Below are 14513 nucleotides of genomic sequence, written 5' to 3'. Positions count from 1 at the left end.
GAGATTCCAAATTGAACTAACTTAATTAAGGAGCTACAGATAAAAGGCAACTGCCCCTCTCACTAAAGGGCAACAACTATGCCCTCAAGGAACAGATACCAATGAGAATATCCTTAAATACCTAAAAACAAATCATTATGGCTCAAAAGGTTTATAGCAAAGTAATCCCACAATTGGCTGCATCTCAGCAAGGATGTACAAATGTACATTTTGATTGGTCAGATAACAACATGCAGGAAAAATACCAAAAAACCCCAAGACTATAATATTGAAGATAGTCCATATCCTTAAGAGGCATTTACTGAGTATCTATCATGGCAGGTATTCTACATACCTTATCACTAATTCTTACCATAGCTTTTCAGGTATACATTATTGTTCCTAGCCATAGTTAACAGTATAGACTCAGAAAGCTTAAATGTCTTGCCCATAGTCAAATGGCTAATAAATGGCAGATTCAGGAATTGAATTCACATCTGTCTAGTTCTTGTGCTTGAGCTTCTTCCATTGCACTAGGCTGTTACAATCTGATCATAATTTATCTTTTCCCTGAAATGACTTATTCCCCAAAGTCATTTTGAAGTACCTCTTCATTCTACGCTAAGTAGAAATTCATGGGAGAAATAAAAACAGCTCTTGCTGGTGCTGCAAGAAATCACCACTTAACATTTTTATTTTATTTAAGATGTAGATTTGTTAGAAATTCTGGAAGCTGGGAAAGAGTATTACTTGGGCTTTGTCTGCATCGGGGCCCAGAATTCTCTTATACACTGCCCCTCCCCCTTGCCTATAACCCCAATCTGGCATTTGTACTCATAGACTGCCATTCTGCCCACGTGACACCCCAGGCCATGAAAGCCACATGCAGCAGCTCTCCCCAGAAGCTTTGCCTTACCTCGGGCTTGCTGGTGCTGCATCTTCTTCTGGCTCTTCTACAACGCCAGCCAGCTCTGGAGGAAGTAAAGCATCTTTGTTGACATTATTCACCCAGCTTTCCTTTGTCCCATTTGCTCTGTCTTTACTCTGCTCAGCTGAAACAGGAAACAATAAAGACAGGAAGGTTATCTCTCACCTCCAGGACCTACAACTCTCTTATCAGCTCTTATCAGTGAAGGTTTGAACCTGAACCTCAGGCCTTCCCAGTGCCAAGGCAATCACTGGATCTAAGCAGTTGATCAGAATTACATCTAAGAGAGAAGTCAATAAATTCCCACATTCGATTTCCCCAAGTAGAGTCTCCTGAGAGAATGAGCATACCTTTAAATGTGGGATTAACTCCAGAGACCATTAAAGCAAAATTCTGACTGCCTCTAGGTTAATCTGAACTGAGTTGGGGTCAGGTCTAAATGTGCATGGCCAGGGGATGCTCAGGGCAGGAAGTCCTCAGTGGGATAGAAGCACCATCATTACCAAGCATTTACTGAATAGCTACAATGTGTTCAAATATCCTGTATGTGCTCTAAGATACAAGGAGGAACAAATGATTATGGTCTAGGAATGTCTTCCTCCACTGCCTTCTCCTCCTCCCCACAGTCTCTACGAATCCAAAATTACATACTCTTCAATCCCAGCTCAGATGTCAGAGCCCCCATAAAAATTCTGTGCTCCCGCTTCAGAAAATAACCTCTTTTGCCTCTGAACATCCAGCACTCTTTACCTGAACATCTCTGATAATTAGCATCAACTGAATGATAACTACCAGGCACTGTGCTGAGTTCTTTGCATGCATTATTCTATGAGGTGAAAGCTATTTTCCAAGTATACAGATTTGAAAATTGAGAATCAAAAAGTTCAAGAAACTTGCCTAAGGTCACAGAGCCAGTAAGTGCCCAATATACTCTCATCAATAATAAGGGTGAAGAAGTGCTGGAGCTTCCAATTTCTAAATACCCACATTCCAGGACAGTATCCCCCCACAGGTCCTATTACACATAAGTCTAGTTTCTTCATCTGCAAAATGGGGTCCCCTGGTACTAACCAGTACCCCTCAAGATTTCTGAAGGTCTGGGTGATTTTGAAAAGCAAGAGGGCTGCAAACAATGCACTGTACATACTAAGCAGTCAGTCCTTATCTGCAAGGAGTATGGCACTAATTCAGAAATACTTTGAAATCCTGGCTCTGCCATTTGCCAGTTATGTGATCTCAGGCAAGTTACTTAACTTCTCTGAGCTTCATATGTCCCATGTATAGAATGGGGGAAATAATGCCTACCTTACAGGATTACTGCAACAATCAGAAATAATAGAGATTAAATGCCTATTGTATATTAGATGCTCAAAAGGTGATAGCTATTTTCCTTATTGAGTATAAGGTAGACCTTGACAAGGCTTTACATGGACTAAGCCAGAGTTAGAGAGAAGGCAACCAGTAAGTATTTAATGAACTCAACAGAATTTAAAACAAGCCCTCAAAATATTGCCTTCACCAGGCATGGTCTTTAATCTTTATGTCTTTAATCGCAGCACTTTGGGAGGGTGAGGCAGGAAGACTGCTTGAGGCCAGTAGTTGGAGACCAGCCTGGCCAAAATAGTAAGACTCTATTAAAAAAAAAAAAGACATAAAAATAGTGCCATGATATAAGGAATATGCACTATCATAGTAAACCCCCTGGCCACAGAAACCATGCTACAAGCCCATCTGGGATGGGAGGTTGGCTGCCTTTGCCACTTTTAAATGGGCATTGCCATGATAGTATAAATCCCATCAATTCAGTAGATGGGTGGAGAAGTAAAGATTTCCCCCCAAACCTTTAGGCTAAAGTGGGTTTTTGGTTGGTTGGCATTTTTATTTCCCCCTCTTTTGACTTTCACTTTTAAATGTTACTATTGCAGGCCACAGGCATGGCAGGCAATGAGCAGGTGAAGAACCAATGGAAAAGTGTTTTAAAACTCCTGTATGAGCTAACAGGCTTTTGAATGTATCACTGTGGTCCACAGAGAAGGCTGAAGTAGGTAGCAAGGAGATGCTGCATCAGCTACTACAGCCTCAAAACAAAGTTGATGTTTCTCTCGACTTTAAAATTATTTCTATGCAGCTTAATTTATTTTTGTTTAATCATATAAATAAGAAGGTTTTTCCATTAAAAAAAAATGCCTTTACAGTCTCTTAAATAATATACTTTGTTAATTAAGAAAGTACTACCATATGTTAAGATCACTGAACAGAGGCTGATATCTTTTTGTCTAAGCCCTTCACTTTACTCGGAAGATTCTGAATCTCAGAGTTAAAAGCCAAAGAAGAGGTGGTAGATCCCTTACATGCCCCAGTTATCTATGCTACTGTAATTCAACAGGGCACCTAAAGGGCTTCCTATGTTCCTCTACACCACACTGAGTCAGTTAGCTCTGCCCTCATCCATCCAAATCCAAGGCAAGGGAATTTTAAAGTGGAGGGCCACGTATTACGAAAAGCATTCATCCAAATGATTTCCATCAGCAGATTTCTGACACCATTCCCTTCTCTCAGCTCTTTCTTCCCAAACGAACGCTGGTTGTAAATGCACTAGCCAAGTCAACTTACCTGCTACCTGGGGCCTCTTCTTTCTCATAGATGCTCTGATGATATCTGCACCATGGATTTTGTCTCTGTGCCTTTTTGCCTTGGCTTCATAAAACCATTGGCCACTCATATTCTTCAGCTGCTGGTCATCCTTAATTTTTTCAGGCAAATGTCTACAAAAGGAAAAGAGCTTTAGTTTGCTGAGAACCCACAGTAAATAAATGAGCTCATTGTGACACTGCATAAAGACATGTGTAAACATACAGCTAAAATGAGGCTTTAATATTTCAGATGATCCCAAAAACTTCCCAGATGACTAATGCAGGTATGTTCGCCTTTGAAAAGCCAGAGAAGACAAGGCCAACATTTTTTCAAATAAAGGTTTAATCCATGACTCCCATATGACGCCTGAAATTTCTCAAGAGCAGACTCACTTTCTGCCTGCATTCTTCAGTGTCTGCTGTTCAAATGCAAATACCCCAGGGAGGGATAATACGGTAGGCTTCCCTAAGCCTTGGTTTCCTTATCCATAAAAAAGCATTAATAATAGTAACCTTTGGACTTTAAAATTGGGGTTTCTATGAGGTTTAACTAAGTGAATTCATGCAATAGCTCTCTGCTCCTCCCTGTCACCTCATAAACACTGGATGGGGTAGTCATTAGCTCATCAGTCCTTTCCATTTTGCATGATATGAGTTTATCAGAGACTTTCCTGGAAGCCTGTGGGGGAGGGGTGGTGCCTCTTATGCTTACTGTTAGGGGAAGGAACCTTAAAAAAGCTGCTGGAATCAGGGAAGACCAAAATTGAGGAGGAGTGTGTACAGGCAAGTTCCATTTGTGCAGATACTGCATTTAAGAGTTTCACAATTATTCATGCTTACTGAAAAACTAAAACCTAAAGAACAAGATAGTCTGCCCTCCTAAAACTTCCCTACAAACTTTGTTCTAATTGACAAGTCTTAACCTCTCCACCTCTCTATCCATCTCAATAAAATAAAAACTTCACAAAATCTCTCTTGTTTATAGAGATGTACTTAGAATAAAGTAGAATAAAAGCTGTAAGGGAACACCATACTCTTGGAAGATAATGTGCTACATAAATCCAAGAGAGTTTTAAGATAGTCATTCAAACTAATATGCACTCTTCCTCAATTAGCAAATCAAAGTGTTTCAGGCAGAGAATGTGAATGGGCCAAGGTGGTAGCAGCGCTGCAGGTAAGGGCTGCACACAGGCACACCTAGGAGTGGGAAAGAGAGGGGGAGCAGTTATCCCAGGTCTAGCAAGAATGTCTCCTCTCTCCCAGGCGTGCCTGGAGAATGTCCTTCCACCCAGAGTAAACTCTTACAGGAACTTCCTCTCCTTGTCATGACAGCCCATCTACAAACCATGAGAGGGAGAGCGTCATCACTTCATAGTTCTCAGTCAGCAATGAGATCATGGTCTTCATTAAATGTTCCTAATGGTTTGACACTGCCTAAGGTTTTCAGCAGAGCAAACAACTGCTGGACTGTTGGTGAACCTTTGCTTTCTCCTCCCAAAAGGACCAAGTTTGAGTTCAGTTCCAGAATGGAGAAGTTCTTCTACTTCTCCCCGGTCAGTGAGTTCCTGGGGGCAGGGTCTGTATTCAATACATCTTTGCTTAGTGTCTTGGAAAATAGGGGGTATTTATTCAGTTCTTGAAGCGTGGAGGAATATCAGATGAGGCTCCTGACCACCTAAAAAGGCTCCAGGTTACCTTTTCAGATTCATTTTTCCAGCACTCATGCCCATACCCCACTTGCCAGCATGTTCGGCTTCTTACTATTCTCCAATGCTCTTCTGTGACCTCTGTAGATGACAGAGGCAGGAAGTTGTGGCAGAAAGACTCTGGGTTTTCAAGGCTCCCCAAATTACATCCAAATCTCAGTTCCGACCCTTTCTAGATGGGATCTTGGGCAGTTTACCGAACTCCTCTAAGCTTCAGTCTCCTTGTTTTTAAGGATCAGGGAAAATAAGACCTACCCTCCAGGACTTCTGAGATGATTGAGATGTTTAACTGAAAGTACTTAGTACTGCCTAGATCTTGGTACAAGGCCAATTAATGTGAAGTTTCATGGGATGTCTTTCCCTCACTTCTCTGTCCAGCCCGTTGCTCCTCATCCTTCAGATTCAGCTCAAACATTGCCTCACTGGGAAGCCTTCCCTAACTCAGGAGGGCACAGTTATTACAGTTTCTCCTTTTCCATGCTCCCACAGCACCTCCACTTCAGCCCTTACTATATCACATTCCAATGATCTGTTTGCACATCTGTTGTACTCACTAATCTGTGGACTTTGCAAATTCCTTGAAGGTGAGGACTATGTCTTAATCACCTTTGTAATGCCAGCACCTAGCACGGAGCCTGGAACAGAGCTGATACCCAATAACTATCTGTTGAGTGAATAAATCAAAGAATAAATAAATGCTCAGCAGCCATCCTGTCTGAGTCAGGCAAGAGATCAAGAAGATCCTGTCACTGCTGAGATTAAGTGAACCTTAGATCCTGTCACAACGATGGTGTCTCCTCCTGATGCAGCAGAACATGCTCATCTCTCATCAGAACAGGAAAAAACATCATGAAATGTGGTGTCGGTCAGCATTATTGTTGAAGGAGGCCACAAACCCTTATAGCAGAACAACACCCAATTTCTTTTCATAAGATTGTTTATTTTTGTTTTTCAACTAAAATGTACTTTGTGGGGATTCTTGTGCAACTCTTGATCTGTTCCTGCCTAAATGACTGTCTATAAACTCATGATCAATGCACAATGAGCACAGGTTGTGTGTCAACTCCCTGAAACACATGGCCCCTACAAAGGCTGGTAGTCATTATAGTAAGGAAAGGGCTTCTGGCTCACTTGTTTTAAAGTGGCAAAAGAATAGGAAACTCTTTCAAATGTAGTTAAGCGCCACTTACATATTTCCTAACATGACTGTCACTACTAGGTTGAATAATCAACTTCTCTTTCTATCTTAGTCACTAGTAATATTTCGTAGATAAATCCATACGTATAACATCAAAGTTTAAGCTTTGTAAAGATGTAGATCATTTTTAAAATCCCACTATCTAGTGCTGCTGTTAAAATCTTCTTGTTTTCAGCCGGGCACAGTGGCTCACACCTGTAATCCCAGCACTTTGGGAGGCCGAGGCAGGCGGATCACGAGGTCAGGAGATCGAGACCATCCCGGTTAATGGTGAAACCCCGTCTCTACGAAAAACTTCAAAAAATTAGCTGGGCGCAGTGGTGGGCACCTGTAGTCCCAGCTACTCGGGAGGCTGAGGCAGGAGAATGGCGTGAACCCGGGAGGCGGAGCTTGCAGTGAGCTGAGATCGCACCACTGCACTCCAGCCTGGGAGACAGAGCGAGACTCCGTCTCAAAAAAAAAAAAAATATTTCTCGTTTTCCAGCCCATGTTCATCTCTCATTTTTTCTGAACTCTAATTACATCAATCAAATGAGCATTTGATTCTCTAATTATTGTACCATCTAGATGAAGAGAGAAAGGGGTAAGTTTCTTGGGACTGACATTCATCCTTTACCATCCTCTCCACACATACACGTTATGTTTAGCAGAGAGTTAAGCAGAGAGAAGATGCTCAGTAAACACCGGTGGGCAGGTGGGCAGAAGTGAGGGCTGAAGAAGAGCACTCAATCCAGAAAGTACACTGGCCTGCTGGCCTCCCAGGCAGGATGTCCTGGTCATTCTCTCATTCATTCTCCCATTCCTTCAGCTAGCACACAGTATCTGCTTTGTGCTGAACCACACGTCTGACACTTAACATGCCTCTTATCATTTCATCCTTACAATTTCACCATGTTGTTCAAAGAATTTCACCCATTGCAAAAGATGGCTATTTTACCTCTTCTGTATGCTAAAAGCCATATCTAAGCCCTGTATGGTTATTTGTTCACTGACTCATTAATTCCCATACCAGTCACCTGCTTGGAATTGGACATTAAAAATTCTATCTACAGCCCTAACGGCCAGTGTCAACTCCTTTTCATGCCAAGAGTGTGAGCACTTACAAAGGAAAGCCAGAAGAGCAGAAATGCCCTCTGGGCTGGATTCAACACCTTTGCCCTCAGCCTACTCCTTTACTCCTTGTGCTCACTTATGTACACCTCAGCTTCCAGCTACTCAACAGAACTAGGCAAAGCTTGAACATCATCTGCAGGACCTGGTTGATGGTATCTAGTCAACTGTGGACAGCTGCTGGCCAGATAGGTTGACTGGTCCATTCTCCAGCCTTTCTTTTTTCATCTTGCCCAATATATTCTTAGATAGTTACAAATGGCCTCACTTTCTAGATAAAATGATAGCGGCCCAGAGAAGTTAAGAGGCTTGCCCAAGGTCACACAGAGCTGGCAGCAGAAGCCAGCCTGACTCCCAGCCAACACACTTTCTACTACCCAGTCCTGGTACGATTTCGGTTTCTAAGATGGCTGTCACACTTCACTCTTTCTCCCAAGGAACTCAATCTTTGATGAAGAATCTGAAAACCAACATGTGGAAAACAAACTGCAAAACTTCCTTACAGTGGAAAACAAGAAATATACATCTTTTACATGACATATCATAGGTCTACGCAGTCTGCTGAGAGGCAGCGCAGTGTAAGGAAAGTGCACAGGCTTTGACGTTGGATCAGCAAGGCTTCAATCCTGCAGGGCACTTACCCTCTTCAACCCTGTCTCCTCATCTGTTAAGTGGATTCAGCTATACTGTTTTGAAGATGAAACAGGAAAATCTATATGAAGATCCATGTACAGTCCCTGACAAATATTGGTTCCTTTCCCCTTTGCTTTGACAGAAAAACACCATGAGAGGTCCTGGAAATTAATTCTTCAATGACAACTGCCTTCATTAAAAAAAAAGAGAGAGAAAAAAACAACTAAGTCTAAGGAGGCAGCTGAGAATCATAAGATGTGGTGGCGGTTGAGATCGTATCTACTGCAAAAACATCCATCGCCGTAGATGTGGCTGTGTGTATATGGGGGTGGGGGACGCAGTGCTGGTGGTGGTGTACAGACAGACATGAGCAGCAATTTCCTGCTGGCAGTGTGACGCAAAGCACAGGAAATGCCACCTTTTGAGTATGTGATTTTCAAACCATAAAAGACTAAAATTACATATGTGTATGTATGGTTATGTTTCCTTAAAGGTGGGGCAGGGCAGCAAGAGAGAAAACACAGGACAGGGGTGGAAGAGAGAGAAAGAATCCACCCTGATGTCTCCTTCACTGCTAGTCTGTGAAATGTCTCCACATGGGAGCTAGGGAAGCAGGCTGTGTAGTGATACATGGTAATAACTGGGTCCAGTACTTGTGGCTACAGGTAGTGGAGCAGCATAAAAGACGGTGTGGTAGCAACAGTGATCTGGAACCGTTATCGTCTCAGCTGTACCCCAGAGACACCCCAGTGACTATTTCCTTGGGTACAAGTCCATGTTCTGCCATGAACAGACCAAGTGATTTAGGAACTGGATATGTCTCTGTGCAACACTCATTTTTCCTATCCATGAAATCAAGATGGGAGGTAACAAAACCTTTTCTTTAATTAGCTGGATGTGGTAGTACACACATGTGGTTTTAGCTACTTGGGAGAAAGGAGGATCACTTGAGCCCAGGAGTTCAAGGCTGCAGTGAGCTATGATTGCCTCACTGTACTCCAGCCTGGGTGATGCAGAGAAAATATTTTTTAAAAAAAATAAAAAATAAATAAAAAGAGATAGGAAGTAACATACAAACTAAATCATCTCCAAAGTATCTTGAATGAGCTTGGTTGTGAACAAGTCAAAGCACTGGATATATTAGGAATGGCAATATTTCCATTTGAATGCCAGATCTCATCTAGAGCCATACTAAAAAAGATTCTAAAGTGGTATCTGATCTTGTGGGCAACGGTGGTGTATCCATTAGTGATGTCCTCGTGGCTACAGGAGAGTTATACTCCAAAGTCTATAAAACATTAGTATTTAAAAGAAAATTCTGAATTATAGTAATAAATTGGCCTTTCTAATGATGTTTTAATTGGGCTGATGTAATTATATAATGTGTTTCTAAGCTGAATAACACCTAGGAGGACTGGGGCATTGTAAAGTCATGTTAGGGAAACAAAATTGAGATTTTAAATTTGCAACTGATAATCCATTCAATGGATAAAGGTCACTAGATAGTAAATTCCTTGAGAGCTGGGGCCATGTTTTCAATCACCCTAGAATTCTCTTCATATCATTGTCCAGAGCAGTTCCTTGTACTTAACAGGTGCTCAATTAAGTTCTACTACATTAAATGATTAAGAGTTTTAGGAGTAATTTCCTTCTAAGGAATCAGTCTACTAACTAGAATTTCCTGTCCCTGTCTGGAGGTATAGGTAGAGTGGTGTGAATAAAGGAATTAAAATGAACTATCACATATTATGTGCCAGGAAGATTAAAAATTATTTTTAATTTAATTGACAAATAATAATTGTATATATTCATGAGGAAACAGTGATGTTTTGATATATATAACACATAGTGATCAGGTCACTGTAATTTTGTATCTTTTACCAAATCTCTCCCTATCTCTCACTTCCTAAAAATTATTTTACTTAATCCTGACTTTAATCTTTCGAATTTAAATGTAGTATTATGATCATGCCCACTCTGAGTTGAGGCTCAGAGAGGTTAAATAACTTGCCCAGTGAAACACAGTTCATTAGTGGTAGGAATGAGATGCAAACGCATGTCAGTTTCATCTCCAGTTCCATGCAGCAGAGTTGTTTATGTCATGATCAAACCCTTGCTGTTCCTTTCTGAAAGAATAACAATGATGAGCAGAATAGAGCAGAGGGAAAAGCACTGGTCCAACAGCTTTTCTCATCACAGCTTTGGCACTGACTTGCTGTATGGCCCTGGGGAAGTCATTTACCCTTTCTGGGCTTTATCTTCTTTTTCAGTAAAACGACTGATATGGAACAACAACAAAAAAAAAAAAACTTTCAGAGTTATTAGGCTATAACTCTGGTGGAAGAGGCAAAGACAAACAGCAATGGAATGGAAAAGGCGCTGACAAACAAAAGCCCGCAGAGTAACATTTTCAGCGATCCAGTTCTGGTTCCACTATCCCAGGAGCAGAATAACCTCCAAATCATCCCCACACGTCCCTTCAGGCCTAAAGCAAAGAGGTGGTCAGGCTATGAGTTGGGTCTTTTTCAAGGTCAACAAGCCATAGGTCTGCCATCTATCTGTGCACTGTCACTGCTCCCCAGCTCCAGGGTCCTGAAACTGCCCATGGCCAAGCCTACATGAGGTGCATGGTGCCTAACTAGAAAGTCTATTGGGAAAGTGATGGTAGGTAGGGTTTGACTCACACCAGGGTTTTCACCAATCCAAGCCTTCTTTTTTTTTTTTTTTTTTTTTTTTGAGACAGAGTCTCACTCTGTCGCCCAGGCTGGACTGCAGTGGCCGGATCTCAGCTCACTGCAAGCTCCGCCTCCCGGGTTTCTTACGCCATTCTCCTGCCTCAGCCTCCCGAGTAGCTGGGACTACAGGCGGCCACCACCTCGCCTGGCTAGTTTTTTGTATTTTTTAGTAGAGACAGGGTTTCACCATGTTAGCCAGGATGGTCTCGATCTCCTGACCTTGTGATCCACCCGTCTCAGCCTCCCAAAGTGCTGGGATTACAGGCTTGAGCCACCGCGCCCGGCCTATCCAAGCCTTCTTCCTGTCATTTATACACAAAAGCAAAACACAAAGGCAGCACCAATGGCAGCTGCTGGGGCACCTTCAAAAACAACAGACAGAAGGAGTGTCTGCAACACCAATACTAGGAAGGGACTCACACCATTTTCGCTGAAGTTGTAGATTGGCTGATGCCAGAAGGTACACACTCACATCCCTTACAAGGCCCAGTTTCAGGCAGAACTTTGCATTTTTTTAGGATATTTTCATCAACCAATGCAAGTGCCCAAGAAACACCTTCACTCTATTCATACAGAATCAGAACTCCAGGCAAGACTCAGCAGCTTGGAATCCCAGGTGCCAGGAAAAGATAGAAGGGAGGGAGGGAATGAAAGGAGGCTTTCTCCTTGTAAGCTGACTATCTAGAGGGGGAGAATTGCAGACCATAAATAACACCTCCTGAGCAGAAGGAATCAAAGGTACTCGCATCTCTCCAAAATGCACAGGCCCACACCCTGAGGGGGAAAAAGGGAGTCTGTGCAGTCCCAGCTCTACTGTTTTCTAAGTCCTCTCCCCACCTTTTCTTTTGAGAGGATAAAGGAAATTCCATTTCCCCTTATGCTCAAAGAATCAATGTTTTCTCTATGCTCCCCTACCTCCTGCCTTTACTCCTAAATGGGTACAACAGTCACTGCTTAGACAAATGTCAGGGTAGCTGTGAGGAACATAAGAGGATAACATTCATAATAGGGCCTTACAAACTGTGAATGGGTAGAGGATTAACGTTATCGAGAGGCTCTAATGCCTGGGTTAGTGACAATCCTTCATCTCTCCTGGGGACACTGGTCAAGGCACACCATCTGCAAAGAAGGCAGAGCCCCATCCAGGTGCATGGAGCATTTTAAAGTACCTTTGAGGAACAGCATGATTCCCCACTACCTACAGCCACTGCCTGTCATCATAGCTCAGTGTCCTACTTCATACCATGACAGCTAGCCCCTTCCTCCATTGCCAGGTCCTGGGATGGCCTGTCTGTCATTGTTTCCTCAGGGAGAGGAGGTGGAGTTAACAAATGAGTATCTAAGACTGGGATTTGATTCTCACTTCTGACACCTACCAGTTGTGTGATATTGGGCAAGTCAACTGACTTGTCTCAAAGTCAACTTCCTCACACATCAAATGGGGTAATTATATCCCACTCCACCCACCAACTGCAAAACAGTATGTGAGCTCATAAAAAATAATGGGCATGTTAAGTCCTTTGCAACTTGTTAAACACTGTCTATATAGAAGTTATTTTAGTAGTCATAATCAGACATTCTGTAGTGTTTGAAGTGAATTTTAGCATGTTCTTTTATAAATCATGCATGTTAAATCAGTGTCAAAATATGGAAATGGTAAAAATAAAGCCATTATTCATGGTCCTGTGTCCCAGGAAGTAAGAACATATCTTATGCTCCTTTCGGATAACTCCTGGGGTGAGAATCATAAAATTAATACTACTAACTTACATTCAGGAAGCCTGTCACTGCCTTCAAAGCCCAAGATTACACAGGCAGTAAATGGCAGGGCCTGGATAAAGTCAAGTTCTTCAGCATTCTGGCCTAGTGCTTGTTTGACCGCAAAGGTGAATGAAAGTGGTAGGAATATTGACATGCAACATTTGGGTTCCACCCAACAAGAATAGTGTATCGAAGTTGCCACTCCTCTTTATGCGACCCAAGACACGTGAAAAATTGGCTCAGAGAATACTTTCAATTGTGCCATTAAAACCAATTCCAACATTTCTGAAAGCATGCAGAAATGTGAGCTACTTTTCTTTTCAAAATTCTAAAAACTTTTTAAAATTCTAATTTGGTTCACGATTCAGTTAAAAAGAAGTTGATCCAGTTTTTTTAAGTGGATAGAAATATACACACGCACCCATGAATTTAGATGTATGTGGTTGTATACATTTCATTTTTATCTCAGTATTTAATAAGTTAAAGGAATTTAGTTAGGTTTTTAATCAAGACCCTATTTCTGGCAGGAGTCCAGTAGGATAAATTAAGAGGCACCAAGAGGAAAAATGTTTTGTCCAGGAAGTAAACCTAAAATTGGAATCCATAAATTCAGTCTCCGAGTCAAAACTACCACTTATGGTTGAGAAAAAAAACCCAGTGTCCTATTTTCGTACAGACTGCCTCTTCCTTCCCTCATGCCCAAGGGCTTCTCTGGCCTCTTACCTGACTCTCTCTTCTTCGGCCCTCTTCAGAGCAGCATCCCGCTGCAAAACCTTCATGATGGCCTCTTGTTCCTCTTCAGTCAGGAAGCTTAAGTCAATCATTTTGAAAAGTGCATGCAAAAATAATAGCAACAAATGTGACTCAAAATTCTCAGGCCTGAACAACTAAGACTGCAACCAGGAAGATTAAAAGACACAAAAATGAAGTATCTTGTTCAGTTCTGCAGCAAAAGTCTTATTTTGGCTCAGCAGAAGTTTAGGGCAGCTGATAGCAAGATCCTAAGTGCTCTTTTCCACAAGGAAGTCTTGGTCTGTGGGATAATGTTGAGAAGAGGCTCTCAGAAGGATGCTGTATTCCTTGCCAGACAGGTCGCTTGTTCCTACGGTAGCTCCCAGCACACTCTTTCTCTGGTTTAGTCTTAGACGCAGTTCATTCTCTCTCTGTACCCGTCATCAATTCATAAGGGGGGGCAGCATCAGAGCATCACCTACCTGGGGAATCATGAGACAGCAAACACCAGACAGTGAGAGGTAGTTCCTATAAGCACTACTCATTACTAAAAGATTTTTAAATGGCCATGCGAGATGGTCTCTGAGATCAAGGAAACCTGTTCAGCCGGCTTCCTGAGCAAATGGTAAATGGGTCGTGAAACATGCTTCAACCCAATTCCAGACCGCCAAGATGGAGAACACACAAAAATGCCTGTCAATGTTTAACGATCCACCTGAGTAAAGAATGGTTTCAAAAAGAACTGATTCTCTCTCTGCAAACTCTGGGGATGCTAGGCTAAAAAGTCATGTTGAAGGTCAGTAAGATCAGGAATATGTGATTCCAGTGGTCAGACAAGAAACTAGAAATAAAAATTTTTAATGCTCACCTCTTTACAAGTAGGAACATTCCACTGTACCATATATGAGCTCCATAATAAGAGGAGAACCAGTATTAGGTAAAGATAGTGTGCAGAAGAGTGAGAATTGTTATTCTTCATCCAGTCCCACTGCTAACCTTTTCTGGGCCTAGAGGAACCTAACAAGCTTGTCTGCCTTCATTTCTCAGGGGAAAAACACCTACCTGTGTGTGTATATAAACTGGGGGAAAGGAAGAGGC

The 14513-nt window shown here is 42.1% G+C and overlaps 1 protein-coding gene across 3 annotated transcripts in view; it reads right to left on the bottom strand.

Moving 5' to 3' along the window:
- SYTL2 (synaptotagmin-like 2) overlaps positions 1 to 14513 on the bottom strand; it is a 120926-nt gene that overhangs the window by 50298 nt on the left and 56115 nt on the right. For 2 of the 3 annotated variants that reach the window (XM_011938505.1, XM_011938504.1), the window contains exons 2-4: positions 13407 to 13897; positions 3521 to 3672; positions 896 to 1031 (exon numbers count right to left, since the gene is read on the bottom strand). In XM_011938505.1, the coding sequence (XP_011793895.1) occupies positions 896 to 1031; positions 3521 to 3672; positions 13407 to 13507 (389 nt within the window). In that variant the 5' untranslated portion in view covers positions 13508 to 13897. The remainder of the gene's footprint in view (positions 1 to 895; positions 1032 to 3520; positions 3673 to 13406; positions 13898 to 14513) is intronic. The other variant, XM_011938507.1, reaches the window with a different exon arrangement.

The sequence above is a fragment of the Colobus angolensis genome, unplaced genomic scaffold (assembly GCF_000951035.1).
Source record: "Colobus angolensis palliatus isolate OR3802 unplaced genomic scaffold, Cang.pa_1.0 Scaffold174, whole genome shotgun sequence".
In the NCBI taxonomy this organism is placed as follows: Eukaryota; Metazoa; Chordata; class Mammalia; order Primates; family Cercopithecidae; genus Colobus; species Colobus angolensis.
This window is presented reverse-complemented; position numbering and strand designations above follow the sequence as displayed.